Source organism: Bos mutus, chromosome 7 (genome assembly GCF_027580195.1).
Source record: "Bos mutus isolate GX-2022 chromosome 7, NWIPB_WYAK_1.1, whole genome shotgun sequence".
NCBI classification, from domain to species: Eukaryota; Metazoa; Chordata; class Mammalia; order Artiodactyla; family Bovidae; genus Bos; species Bos mutus.
In genome coordinates this window covers 39,504,174-39,518,906 of record NC_091623.1, presented here as the reverse complement: position 1 = coordinate 39,518,906, position 14,733 = coordinate 39,504,174, and the positions used below count along the sequence as shown (strand labels likewise).

The 14,733-nt window shown below is 45.0% G+C and overlaps 1 protein-coding gene across 3 annotated transcripts in view; it reads right to left on the bottom strand.

Moving 5' to 3' along the window:
- Positions 1 to 520: 520 nt before the first annotated feature.
- The window catches only part of FER (FER tyrosine kinase), a 460,352-nt gene continuing 446,139 nt past the window's right edge, over positions 521 to 14,733 (bottom strand). For all 3 annotated transcript variants that reach the window (XM_070373202.1, XM_070373203.1, XM_070373204.1), the window contains 3 exons: positions 13,639 to 13,793; positions 8,187 to 8,309; positions 521 to 6,875 (listed from right to left, as the gene is read on the bottom strand). In XM_070373202.1, the coding sequence (XP_070229303.1) occupies positions 6,733 to 6,875; positions 8,187 to 8,309; positions 13,639 to 13,793 (421 nt within the window). In that variant the 3' untranslated portion in view covers positions 521 to 6,732. The remainder of the gene's footprint in view (positions 6,876 to 8,186; positions 8,310 to 13,638; positions 13,794 to 14,733) is intronic.

Genomic DNA, 14,733 nt, shown 5'->3' with positions numbered 1-14,733 from the left:
AGAACACTGCTATTTCCCACTGACATCCGTCCTATTCTTTCAAAATAAGACACTAACTGCTGCTAAGATGAACTGCCTGGATGGTTCCAGTTTTCTCATGGGTGTTTTAACTGAGTACAGAGAGATGAAAATAGTGTTTCTGTTATCACTTTAATTGTTGAAATCTTGTTTCTTAGTGTGTCATTTTAGAATCTGCTTTGGATAGATTCTGGAAGGTGCTCATTCTAAGATGTTATCGACAGCCAGGACAGTGATGTTTGGCTTTGGAGAAGAGTACTGCTCTGGGAGAACCTGGAAGGCAGAGCTTGGTTGCAACACTATGGCGCTTTGGGGTCTGAGTCTCTAGGTGGATGCCTTGTTTTAAACTGGAGTCTTCATACTTGCTACCCTCTTTCCTGAAGTGATGAAAAAACTCTTTGACATTGTACAACCGAAATACTTTCAGACATTTCCTGACAAGAGAGAGTGAAGGAAACAATGAAACTTCCTGGCAGAGAAGAGTGGAGTGGGGAGACTGAAACCCCCAGAGGTTGAAAACAGCCACTAGTGTTTTGAGTGGAGTGGGGAGACTGAAACCCCCAGAGGTTGAAAACAGCCACTAGTGTTTTGACATTTCTCGGGAGGTGTTAGGTCACCTAACGAGCTTCCTCGGCCAAGTCAGCAGGCTGCTTCCCAGGGCGCGTCTGCCTGGGGAAGGTGGTCCTTCTGTCCTGGGACCATCTCCCAAGAGCTGACAGTGGTCACGCACACACCACCCAGTCGTCCTGTGTCCTCCAGAGACCATGACATGGCCTCTCGGTGTTCCCAGCTGCATCTGCCCCGGGGCCTCTCGCAGAGCGTGTGCAGTCGGCCTGGTGGGTGGATGCCTGGGAGCTCCCTGGGAGGGACCCTGAGCACCAGAGCTCTTCGGTCTAAGCCGATGAAGACACTGTCTGATAAAAGCTGATGAGAGAAGGCTCTTCTGTTTCGTTAAAAAGATTAAGAAACTGAGTATGAGAGAAAAAAAATCAGTACCAACCAGAAAGAAAAAAAGAAAAGAAAGAAAACCGACAAACTAGCACCCAGCAGGGTTCCTTGAACCTGACGTGGCAGATACTGAGAAAAAGCTCCCGAATGGGTAAGGCTGCTACCTTATTACAAATTACAAATTGCTGCTGCCGGGGTCATTGCCATTACTGAGAACATTTCATTCCTCCGTAGAACACTCATATCTTCTGACTTCAGCGGTGACGTTTGGGAAGGTAATGTCTGAATTCAAGATGTGAATCTTTTTAGTGACTCCTAAACGTTCTTCTTTGGAAGCTCCTACAAGCCTGCTGGCAAGGAGGGAAGCGGAAATCTGTTTACATTGCAAGCAGGAGCCCCTCAGGAGGGATCTTTTCTTGCATAAAATACAACGTGGGCGCTCTTCTCCAGTGCTGATCCCCTCAGCCACACGTGCACCACCTTCAGCTCCTCGCTGCTTAAGAGGTGGGCTGAACCTCTCGTGTCTGCCGTCTTCCAGAAGAACCATGCAGCGGTTGCTTCCTCTTGAGTACAGGGAATGCAGAGAAAATCAGATCAACGGCTGACTCTGTCCTTTAAGAAATGTCGCAGGGAGTTGAGACCTACATGAGTTTAGTAACATACAGCGGGAAGCAGCTCAAAACTCCCCTTGAGGGCTGCCCTCCCTCACTGATGTTGCATGTATTTGCTGGCGGGTGAGCCCCTGAGTCACCGCGCTGCTTCTCTGTGATGGCTTTCTGCCCTTCGGTCTTCCTTCCCGGTGTCTCTGCTCTGCCTTCCGTGTCTGGCCTTGGCTGGCCAGGCTCTGCAGAGATGGGCTTTAGGACGGTGCCCCAGTTGCTCTCCCTCCCACGCCACCAGTGTAAAGACGAGGACCGCCGCTATTCAGTGGTCATCTTCCCCCTGCCCTGCTGGACCGCACGCTTTCCCAGAGTGGAGCTCACCCCCAGAAGGCGTCTCTGGGGTGCCTCTCGGGGCCCACGAGTTAACATTCGCCACAAGGTGAAGCAGCGTTGATCTCAGCATGCTCTCCCTTCTACCTGACCGGCCCCGCTGCAACCAGATTTCTAGTAAGGTGTTAATAATCAGAGATTGAGTTTACGAAACAAGATAAATAACACACACAGAGAGACTTTGATGAGTCTGAACACACGTGGCCAAATCTGCGAGCCGGCCAGACAGTGAGCGTGTGTCAGCCAGCACGGCATAGGCTCGCAACGAGGGACGGGAGACCGCTCCGGTGGACGGGAGAGGGGCTGGGTCGCCTGCACGAAGGCCCCACGCTGGCGGGTGACCTCTCTGCTTCTGCTAAACTTTGCGTAGGGAAGGCGCTGACCTGCTGGCCCTGCCTTCCTCAGGCCCCCCGGCGACACCGTCAGAGTCTTGGTTCCGCTTTAACTACCCGACAATCTCCGTAGGGGCTGCATCTTCCTGCTGCGGAAGAATCTTTCTCTTCCTCCTTTGCACACGCTCGCCTTGGCGCCTAATTAGCAGAGGCGCTGAAGCCTATGCTCATCACTTCTCCACAATTTAAAGTGATCAGGAATTTAGTACAGTAGGGTTTTCTTCCCAGCTAAGAATCTCAGTCCTTACTAGGCAGCTAAGTGAGTTTTAATGTCTACACTTAACAATTCAGAAGGTAACCTTTGAATCAGCATGAGGCAGTAGGATGGTTTCAAAGGGGTAATAAATATTTCCTTAAATCGAATTATGACTGAGACATATAGTTTACACACCTTCTGTATTATAGCATCGCCTTCTAAAGGAGAATTTTATGGGACTCTGCAACTGTACCAGTATCTCCTTCAAGTAGGTAATCATGGTACGTGAAATCCTGACTTTTAAATCAGTGTATTTTCTTTGGCAGAAATTAAGATGTGGTTTTGGATCCTCCCAAATAATACAGTATTCAGACTTGATATGAAACTCAAAAGAGAGAAAATAAATAAAACTAAAATATTTAATAAAAATTTTTCTGGTATTTATAAGCAAATCAGAGTAATAAAAGAGGTAACACTTTATTTTAATGGTAAACTTTCATGCTAACTTAATAGTATAATGGAAGTGTAATATAAACTCATTTTCATATAAAATCTTTTTCCTTTAATTAACATATGAACACACAAAGAAACCGTGTCTTTTGCAGTTATCTGCCCCTTTGTTGTCTTTTGTATTTTACATTTATTCTGTTTGAGTGAGGGCTGTGACCTTCTAAATACAAAAATTAGTCTCCATGTGACTCAGAACAGTGTTTACAGACAGTCAATTCTGTTGATAAGAAACATCTAAAATACCAATCTTGTGATGGGGGAGTGCGCATATGTAAAGGAAGGTTAAGGCAAACAACTTAACCTTAAGTTAAGGGCACACTCAGGAAGGCTCTCAGGCCGCCCCGACTCACGGGAATAAACTAGGGGGCGGTGTGACCGAGGAGACTGAAGGACGGCCTCGACGGGACCTTCTGCGCTGCTGTTTCTGTTTACCCCACTGTAAGGTCCTCAGTGTGCGGCATGTAACTAAAACACTTCCTTCGTGACACGCGTCACACCGGAGTTGTGAAGCTATAGCTATGTTAGTGGTATCGGCCGAGCTTTATGTAAGACCATATGGCACAACTGAAACATGAGTTACACATACGCAAGAAAATCGTACTGTGGTTTAAAGGAAATGAAGACTGTTTCAATGACTGAACACTTTCTTTTCTTTGAAAAACGACCCTCAAATGAAAAAAGTTGTGAAATATGAAAACTGGCTGAAACAATCAGACTCATGTTCTACACTGATAATGCTAGTGAGAGGCTTCAATAATAGAGTATTTGTGATAGAATGGTGGATTATGGATGAAGAACTATATTGACTATTAAATTTGGGAGATAAAGAGAAAGTGACAGAATGGACTGAAATGAAACCTCCGGGTTTGAGCATCTAAACTAAGCCTATTCACACCCTTTATTATTATTTCCTAGAAGAGAAAGAGAATATCGGCTTTGGGAAGTAACCTTAGGTTACGTGGAACACAAAATAAGTTTAGGTTTCTAGTGTTGATAATAAATGCCTACCTGACAATAAAAGATTTCTTTCCTTGAAAAATGATGACCTACCTGTCTATTTCTCATACAGGTTCCTTGGTAACTCAAGACAGAAAAATGCAGGGGAAGATCCAGCTGCCCGGGCTCACCTGCCCCCTACTCTGTAGTCATAAATTTAAGGAATGACGACAGAAACGGAACAGGAGAAGAGATGCCACACTTGAAAAACCCATTCACAACACAAAGATTTGTGACCTGGCTGGATTACATTCAGACCAGTGGCAGTTTTGGTTACCACTGTTTTCTTACTAAACAAGTCTATTTTGTATGTTTCTGAAGCTTCTTTCCCTACATCAACTTGCAAATTCAGAGGAGTATTTGCATGTGAGCTTTCTGGGTATGGATTAGCCTCCTAAAGTACATAATTCCAATAATTATCAGTGACAGAAGGGATGAATAAATTATGCTTCAAGCACAACAAAATTAATGGTAAAAAAAAATGGTCTGCATAAGTTTTTCTTAATGCATGTGCCTATATTAAACTGAATAGTCTATACAACTGATATGACCCTGAAAGAAGTTATTAATCCTGAACTATACCACAGCCTGCTTTGGGACACAGAATAAGATAGAATTTAAATGCTGCAGATGTCATGATGTTACGAAAAGCTTCTTTAATTTAAGCATAGAGTTATGATGTGAATTGTAAATTCTAACGGCCTGGATGAGTGAAATATCAAAGCCGTGTTCGTTCTTTCCACCAGAATGCAAAGATTAAGCTTCAGGTCTTGTTCACAAAATTAAAGCCCAAACCTTCATTCTCTTTGCTGAGAGCTAAGCTTTGGGGCTGCTAAGTGATGGGAGGCTGTTTTGTTTTGTTTTGTTTTTAATAAAGAATGCTACAGAAGTGCACTTGGAAGCATTGGCAAAGGGCAGAAAGGTCCCTATTTTATTCTTGCTTTTGAAAGCTGGCAAGTGAGTGTAGAGCAGAGCTCTTAATCTTGAGTCTGTGCTGTGATCTACCGCAGTTTATGCCATCAAAAGAAGGTTTCACTTACTCGTCATATTTGACAGAAGGGAAACAAAGCTGCTTTTAAAAGAAGTTGCCTAGTATACTGCATTATTTTTGAGGGCAAGTTTATTATGCTTTCATTTTAGTCCGGATGTGGTAATCATGAAACATGTATGAAACTCGCACACACAGCCCCTTTTCTCTTCACCATTATTCCGTGTGCAGTGATATTCCCGGGCAGCAAGCGGGTGGATGGGGCGGGAGGCATTTCCATCCCATAAGCGCCTGCACTGAACGCAGACCAAATGATCACTGCTGTGCATCTGGACACAGGCTGGAGCACGCACTAAAAGCTCCCAGGCACATTTACCCCTGAGCGTGACCGTCTCTCACACACACGTGTTTCCTGAGGCAACTATATACAGAACATGGGATGGGGTAAGTTCCCTGGATGCGGCTAAGAGTCAGCTGAAGAGAATCCTAGTTTAAACTCAGCAGTGTTTCCCCATGACGCATCTCCACTGCGCTCACAGCTGTCAGCTAACGGTAAGAGTTCCCAGGTAGCCATGTGAGAGTAAATGAACAGAGAGTGGACAAAGCAGGGCCGCCTCTACAGCTTCCTCCTTGATAATGCTCATTGGACTTCAGAGCTGTTCGCTCCAAATTCACACCTGCCTGACTTCCTGGTATCATCTGTGTGTGTGTTGGGGGGGTGAGTGTGCACACGTGCCCACGGGTGCACACACAGGAATGTGTTTATGAACTAGGACCATTCAGTTCGGACAGCCCTGGAAAGTGGCGTGGATGAAAGGAACTGCATTCCGAGATGTCTCCTCTCAAATCAAGGCGCTTCAAAGGCGCTGTGACTTTTGTGGACTTGTGCTTTGGAGCTTCCCTAAACAATTTCTGGTTGCCGAGAGGGCTGTATCTAAGAGCTCCTGAAAGCATTTCTCAGAACCTTGCTCATGAATTCAGATCATAACGTGTGCATGTCTGTGTGTGTGTGTGAGTGTCTGTGTGTGTGTGGAGGCACGACTCTGCCACAGGTCACAGCCGTCCAAAACGGCCTCTAAAAGCCGCGGCCTCAACTGCCAGCTCTGTGAGGGGACTCCAGCCACCATCCCCGACAAAACAGGAGGGAAACCACAGCCTTACTCGGAGGAAGAAACGGGAGGGTTCTTATGCTTATTTCTGGCGAGAAAGGAGAGAAGACCCCGGGGAGGTCTGAACAGTTCTGTGTGAAGTGATATTTACCATCATGCTCCTGCCCTGGCGGCGCAGAAAGCTGACTTTGGTCGGGACGTGCCTCGCGGACACGGCGTGCCGGGCGGCGCACGCACGGACGGAGCGGGGTCCGCAGCCGGGGCGGCAGCGGGGAGCCGGGCCTGGAGGAAAGCGGCCCTGCGGAGCACCGTAGCGCCCGGTTAGGGCAGGACGGGTGGGCTCCGGCACGCTGGAGCCCGAGCCTGTCCACTCCCGCGGGGCTGAGCTAGGAGCGCCCATGCAAGGACTGCGCTTCAATGCCTTTGCCTTTTTTTTTTCCCCTTAAACAGTACATATTTTAAAAAAGTTAATAAAAAAGTAACCTTAGAAGACGGTTGCACACAACACGGTATACACTCATGGTTAACAAGGAGAACAGTATTACTCTGCGGGAGGAGAGGCCGCGTCCACGCTGCTCCGTCACTACGTGATCTTCTTCTTGATGACCGCGAGCTCTTTCTGAAGTTCACTGAACTTGGGGCGGTTTTCAGGTTTATAATCCCAACACTTCATCATGATTTTAAATATTTCCTCTGGACAGTGCTGAGGGGCTGACATCCGGTATCCTGAAGACACGAGAGAAGGACAGAGAATTTAGGACGGGGATAATCAGACACCACTGTTCCCACAGGGCATCGCGCAGTTTGCAGTACCGTACGTTGTCGGTTAACAGAAACAAAAATGCCATTTTAGGGGAGGCTGATTTTTTTTTTTCTGTAAGTAACGCTGGTTTTAATATCATAGAGCAACATCATTACCTTCTAGTGCCACGAACCCATTTTGTGTTTGTGACAAATGAACAAAGCCTGATGTGAGAAACTCACATACAAATGCATGTTTTAGCTGCTCTAAGTGTTAGCTTGTAGATGCTACGGGCGGTTTTTTTTTTAATCACCTTTCAGCTCAGGTTTCTGAAGGTGAAGAGAGGATGAGGATTTAGAAACATTACCTCAAAAGTGAAACAAGCATGAATACAAGTCATATTGCTTTACAGCTGAGAAGAATCTTTAATTCAGAGTCACCAGGCAGTGTCCCAGCAGGCTGCTGGGTGGGATGTGTGTGCCTGTGCGCATGTCCTCAGCGTTAGGAAGGACGCTGGCAAGTCACCCTCCTGCCCCCAACCCTACAACCATGCCCCCGTGGGGGGCCTGAAGCTAGGGCGCTGGCATTTGTCGAAAGCCGTGGACACACAGGTCCACGCGAGGGTGTCAGCATCACATGCTCAGGCCTGCCTTTGGTCTGAGAATACCATGGGGTTCCTTTAGAACTGTTACAAGACTGTCAACTTCTTCCTGAAATCTAACTACCTTTCAATTAGTAGGGACATTAACAGTGTTTATTTGGCATAGAACAGGTACTGTTCCTGAGCCTCTTAACTGTTTCCCTGGAAGAGAGTGAATGGCACAGCCCTGCAGAGGTTGTGCTAGGCAAAGGCAGTGGAAGAAGAGCCTAGAGCCTTCTATTTCCAAGGCGCTGGATGTTTCAAAGGCTTTGTGGTTGGTTTCTGTCGTGTAAGATCCACACCATCCTTCAGGTTCAAAAGTAGATGTACCAACACCTTTTCGATTGGGCTTTGCTGATAGCTCGTGATAAAGAATCCACCTGCCAAGCAGGAGACCTGGCTTCGATGCCTGGAGAAGGAAACAGCAACCCAACCAGTATTCTTGCCTTTGAAATCCCATGCACAGAGGAGCCTGGTGGGCTACAGTCCATGGGGTCGCAGAGTCGGACATGTCTGAGTGACTAAACACGCACACACACTTGTGTCTATCACGCACCCAAACAGCACCACCTTCCTCTGCCCGGGAAATGCAGACGCAGCCTCAGCCTGCCCCGGTGTCGGCCGTGAACACTGCCACCCTGTGTCTTGAGCTCACCTCTTTCCACCTGTTCCCGGGCCTGCTGGTTTGTCATTCCGGGATAGGGGCAGACCCCCAGGCTGAAGGTCTCCCAGAGCAGGATGCCGAAGCTCCACACGTCACTCTCAGAACTGTATCTCCCTGGAGGGCGGACAAATCACAGCCAGCACACTGGGTAAGCAGGTGACAATTTCTGATTGTGTATGTCTGTGTCAGTCACAGGTTTAAACTTAACAGGGACTCAACAATTAGTGATATTATTCTGTTGCCTAGTTTTGCTTTCCAGGAGGAGTAATACACCAATTAAATAAACAGTCTTCAGGTTGTTAGTTTAACCAAACCACCTTCCAAATCACACTTCCCCCACCAAGAGCACATTCTCACTCAGTATGCACGCTTACTCTCTCTGTGGCCTCTAAATGAGCCGGATGGTTTATCTAAAAAAGATATAAATTTGTATACATCAATGCCTAGGAGATTAAATAAGCTGGGAGTTATGTAATTTTGTTTTCTGCCTGCATTCAATTTCTTTCTACTGAAATTACAAAGTTAGAGCAACAAGGAAAGTTTCTTAACTTCAGTTTTTTTACTCATCACTGTTTACAGATATTCTTACATGCCTAAAGGTCTCATTTTCTCCACTGACAGTTTCATTTATGAAAAATTCATTTTTCTGTGTTTTGAATAGAGTAGAAATTAACATAGCTCGCTGATAAAAACAACTTCTTTAAATTACATGGTACCTTGTTTTGTCAAAATATCTTGGTGCACCTGTTTTACTGCATTACATAAGTTAAGCTCTTGGTTTTGTTTTCTCCCCTTGGTAATCTTCTAGACAAACACAGAGATAAAAGCCAAACAAAGATACTTTCTGGAATGAATGTGACATCAAGGAGCGGAAGCAAAAAGGCTATGAATTTCCAAGATTTTCCAAAGTACTTCTGCCATTCCCGGATTTATAAATGCCTGGCCTCTAAAAAGGTCTTGTTAATTTGAGTAGGATGGCCTTTTCTCTTTCTTGCAAACAGTACAAGGAAATAGCACAATACTGCTATGCTAACTGCTCTGACGTCAGAGACTGGAGTGTTCTGGAGGATCCTTGTCTCCAGCTGTGTGAATTAGTTTCCTTCTTACTAGACAGTAATTATGGACATTCACTATGCGAGTCAGTACCAAGATTAGTTGCCTTGTCTGTACATCAACTGTTTTCATGCCTGACATCCAATGAATTAAAGCTTTTTATGAAAATCATTCAATGGCCACAAGTTTAGACTAATTAGCTCTTCAAGGACATGTACAGCCAAGAGAACCCAATGCCCTTTTGTGAGATGATACCTGGGAAGAGGTCAAGAATGGCCACTTGTTCTGTAAACCAAGATCACACTCTGGAAGTGAAAGCTTATAACCTAACCCTGTGACCTGACTTTTGAATCTGGTTTTAACTGGATTATTTTAAGGAATTACTTAGTATTTCTTATTGAGGTATAATTGACATATAACATTATATGAGTTTCAGTTGTGAAGCATGATGATTCACTATTTGTATATATTACAGAATAATCACAGTAAGTCTAGTCAACACTATCATCCACTGTCACAAAAATTCTTTTTCTTGTGATGAGAACTCTAAGGATCTACTCTTCTAGCAACTTTCAGATATACAATATAGTATTAATTATAGCAGCCATGCTTTAAATTACATCTCCATGTAGAACAACAAGTAAGACTTTCATAAGATATATTTTCTCTTGTTAAAAAATGCTAGGATTTAGAGCCAATCTTCAGTAATTTTATTCTGGGAGAACTAAAATGTTTCTCAGGTTTGCCGAGACATGCACACACACTCAGGAACTCCCTCACTGGATTGGGTAATAAATACTCCTGACTTCCTTCCTCATCCTGTTAGACATCTCTCCCTCACCTAAACTGTTCTGCATTTAAAATTTTTTTATCAATATTTTTATTGAGGTATAGTTGACTTACAGTATTAATTTCTGCTGTACAGCAAGATGATTCAGTTACACATGTACATACATTTTTTAAAAATGTTCTTTTCCCTTATGGTTGATCATTGGACATTGAATATTCTCTGTATATAAACATATAAAGTGGGGCCCTGCTTCCCCATTCTGTGCATAAAAGCTCACAGCTGCTACCCCAGCCCTCCTGCCTGGCCACTGCCAGCTGCTCCCTACGTCTGCGCTGTTTGACAGACAGGTTCATGTGTGCCACGTTTCAGGTTCCACATGTGAGGGCATCATACGGTGCCTGCCTGTCTTCCTCTTTCTTACTTCACTTGGCACGACAGTCTCCAGTCGCACCCATGTCATGAAAACAGCGTCATTCCATTCTCTCCCAGCCCACTGTGTGCGTGGGACGTGTCTTCCGTGTCCACCCGCCTGGGATGGGCTTAGGCTGCTTCCCTGTCCTGGCTGCTGTGATCACTGCTGCTGTGAGCGCAGGGGTGCGTGCGTCTTTCTGAGTTAGAGTGTGGTCTGGGTGTGTGCCCAGGAGTCGGCTGGCTAGATCACGTGGTGATGCTGCGCTTGGTCTTCTGAGGGGCCCCCGTCTTGTTTTCCACGGTGGCTGCACCCAGCCACGTTCCCACCAACAGTGGCCTCCCCTGTCTCCACACCCTCTCCCACATTTACTTGTAGACTTCTTAATGATGGCCATTCTGACTGCTGTGAGGTGATACCTCACTGCAGTTTTGATTTGCATTTCTCTGATAATTAGTGATGCTGAGCATCTTTTCATGTGCCTGTTGGTCATTTGTTTTCCTTCTTTGGAGAAGAAGGAAAGGGTTCTTTCCTTTGGGGGAAGAAGGAAGGAAGAAAAAGGTCTATTGGGTTGTTCATTTGTTGTTGAGTTGTATGAACCACTTGCATACTTTGAAATGAAGCCTTTGTTAGTCGCATCACTTCTGAACATCCCCGCCATTCTGTAGGTTGTGTTCTCATGTCGTTTTTAGTTTCCTTCCCTGTGCAAAAGCCTGGAAGTTTGATTAGGTTTGTTTTTATTTCTATTGCCTTGGGAGACTGGCCTTAGAAAACACTGGTATGCCTTATGTCAGAGAATGTTTTTCCTATGATCTTTTCTAGGAGTTGTATGTTGTCTTAAAGACTTAGGTTTATGTCTTTAAGCCATTTCAGTTTGTGATGAGAGGGTGTGCTGTTCAGTATTTTATAAAAGTAACATGAACAAGCAGTCTGTCACTGCCCAGCAAAGACCTTCACGTGTGCTGCGCCTGGTTGCTCGGCCACATCTGCCTCTCTGTGACCCTGTGGACTGCAGCCCACCAGGCTCCTCTGTCCATGGGGTTCTCCAGGCAAGAACACTCGAGTGGGTTGCCACACCCTCCTCCAGGGGATCTTCCCAACCCAGGCATCAAATCCAGGTCTCCAGCATCACACACAGATCTTTACCATCTGAGCCACCAGGGAAACGTGTCTTTATTCTATGACATGCTAAATTTAGATTTGGCTCTTACAGATATTGGAATTAGAATTCTGAATTAAAGTATTTGGTAAATACTTTAGTCAGCTTGAAATTCAACTAAAATACGCCCTGATTAAAAGGCTGAATTTTACTGGCATAATTGCTTAGCAGTAAGAGAGATTTTAAAGGCAATGTAATATAGAGAATCCGGCAGACAGGATTAAGAACACATTGTAGAGAGTGGATTTTACTGATAAGTATTTACGGCTCCCTAGTCCAGCACTGGCTCCCTTATAGGGCTGCTGTAAGAATCAACAAGAAGGTGCTTAGCAGTTTTCATTATCTAAGAAAATGTCTCCATTAAAAAAAAGATTACAGTCCTTTCTTTCGTCTTGTGATTGCTGTCGTTAGGAATATAGCCTCAGAATAATGACCACCCCAGAGAAGAATCAGTGTGGGAAACAGCAGGGCTGCCATGCTCTGTGGGTTTTGAGGAGTGGTGGGATTCCTCAAAGCTCACCAGCACTTCTCTCGCCAGCACACGGGAAGACAGACTAAGGGTGAGGCTTAGTATCCCTGACGTGTTAGGTTAAAAAGCTGCATTGCTGGAAACTAGAACAGCTTAGTCAACTTCTTACAATGACAGCTGCCTGCACATGTCTGTTCCATAGCATTGCTGACGTGCAAAATGCAAAGCTGGTTGTGGTGTCTGGATCCATCCCAACTGACTTCCAAAACAATCATATTCCAAAGCTTGATCTGGAAAACATTCAGTGGTTCCTCAAACACTTAAGCACAGAATTACCAGATTCCCTAGTGTGTACTCAGAATTAGTTGAAAACAGGTACACAAATAAACCCCAGTACACAGGTGTTTAGAGCAGCACTATTCACAACTGCCAAAAGGCAAACACTGCTCGAATACACATCAGTGGGTGAACGGATAAATAAACTGTGGCAGATACATACAACAGAATATTATTGAGCTACAAAAAGGAGTAAAATAATGATACATGCTATAACATGGTTGAACCTTGAAAACCTTACGCTAGATGAAAGAAGTCACATGCCAATGGTCACACATTATATGATTCCATTTATATGAAATAGGCAGAATAGGTATATACATAGCAACCAAAAGCAGGTCTGAGCCTGCCAGCGGTTGGGGGAGTGACTTCTTAATACGGGTGTAAGGCTTTATTCTGGAGTGAGGAAGATGCTTTAGAACCAGAGAGAGGCAGGATTTGTGCAGCGCTGTGAAGGTACTAAACGCCCCTGAACTGGTCACTTTACAACAGTCAGTTTTATGTCACATGAATTTTACCTCAAAGCTTTTTCTAAATTACCTGTCTTTAATTTAGGCATTAAGACTTTTGTAAATACTTTATATTAATTTTTCATGATGAAGTACTTTTCACTTTAACAAAGAATAATTTTATGATATGTTTTAAATTTTATTTTTATTTTACATTGGAGGGTACTTGAGTCGAAATGTCCTCGCAAAGTGATTTAGATATGTACACACACATATTCCATCTCTCTCTTCCCAAAAGATTTATACAAGTTCCAGAGACTGAGATGCTAAGAAACCATGTCAGTTTTTCAGAGAGAAACTACAGACTCAGTATTTCAGGAACCTAACATCAGATGAGGTTATTGGACCAAATATAAGGCATTCAAAGGAAATGGTCCAGAGCCACACAACACTTTGACTCTGGGTCTAATCTGACTATTAAAATAGAAATAATCTTTTTCTGGGATCACGATAGAAACTTTCAGATGCACACTCACACTTACCAGTGCTTGTAACTCTATCCATCTTTTAAATCTAGCAATCTCACACAGAAATCTGATCAATAAAATCGCTGAATTAAGTCTGTCCTCAAGTGTGCAAAGTCTGAACACACACACCCCGTGTGCTGCCCCTCAGCTGATTCTCGCTTGTGCTCTGCTCTGCTCCGGGACTCTGCCCGTGACTGTTTCATGCTGACGGAGTCCGCTTTGACCACCAGAAAGGAAGGGTCCCTTCTTACCATAATTAAGCGCTTCTGGTGCCGTCCACTTAATGGGGATCTGCTTCAGGCCAGAAGATGAATACACACCACCGTCCTCTTGACGAGACATTCCAAAGTCACTGATTTTCAGCACGTTATTCTCACCAACCAGGCAGTTTCTTGCAGCAAGATCCCTAGGTCACAATAAGACACAGAAAACGCCGTTCACATGGATGGCTTCCACACTTTGCATTTTCACATCTGCAGTGTGCTCGTAATGAGGTTAAGAATGCATGTGAGTTTCCAGTCTTTCTCTCTGTCACAGGTAAAAATTACCACGATAACACATGTACATGTGACGGGCCACATGCTAATCCAGGCGCCACAGGCATCATTTCCACTGAAACAGAAAGCACTGATTCTAGGGTTAAGAGAGAAGCCACAGGAGAGACTAAGCAGGCTCCGTATTACTCCTCTCTTGACTGGCTATCCCAGAGCTGCACTAACAGAACTTTCTGGGACAAGGGTGTATGCGGCCCCGCGGGCCCTGTGTGTGCTGGCTGGTAGGCAGCACGGACCACGTGACTACTCAACACATGCAATGTGACGGGTGCGATGCGGAAACTGAACGTTTAAATTTTCTTTACTTTCAGTTACTTAAATAGCTGCGTGTGCCTTTGGCAGTGTATCTCTGGAATTTCCCAAAGGCTGGAGAATGGCTGAGATGCCAAAGAGGTTGGTGCCTTTCTCTCTCTTTTCCCTTTTTGCATCTGGGATATGCAAAACCCTCCCTGGTAAGCTGCCCTGCCTCTCTCACCTTGTTCTGCGTGTGTACTAAATTGACTAAGTTGTTTCATTCATGTCTGATTCCTTGCGACCCCATGAACTTTAGCCCGCCAGGCTCCTCTGTCCATGGAATTTCCCAGGCAAGAATACTGGAGTGGGTTGCCATGCCCTCATCCAGGGGATCTTCCTGACCCAGGGATCGAACCTGAGTCTCTTTTGTCTCCTGCATTGGCAGGGGGTTCTTTACCACCAGCCCCACCTGGGAAGCCTCTATCGTGTTCCGGTATCTCCATAATTGCTTATTCCAGCCACACTCAACTTTGTTTTGTCCCCAAACATAGGACAAAC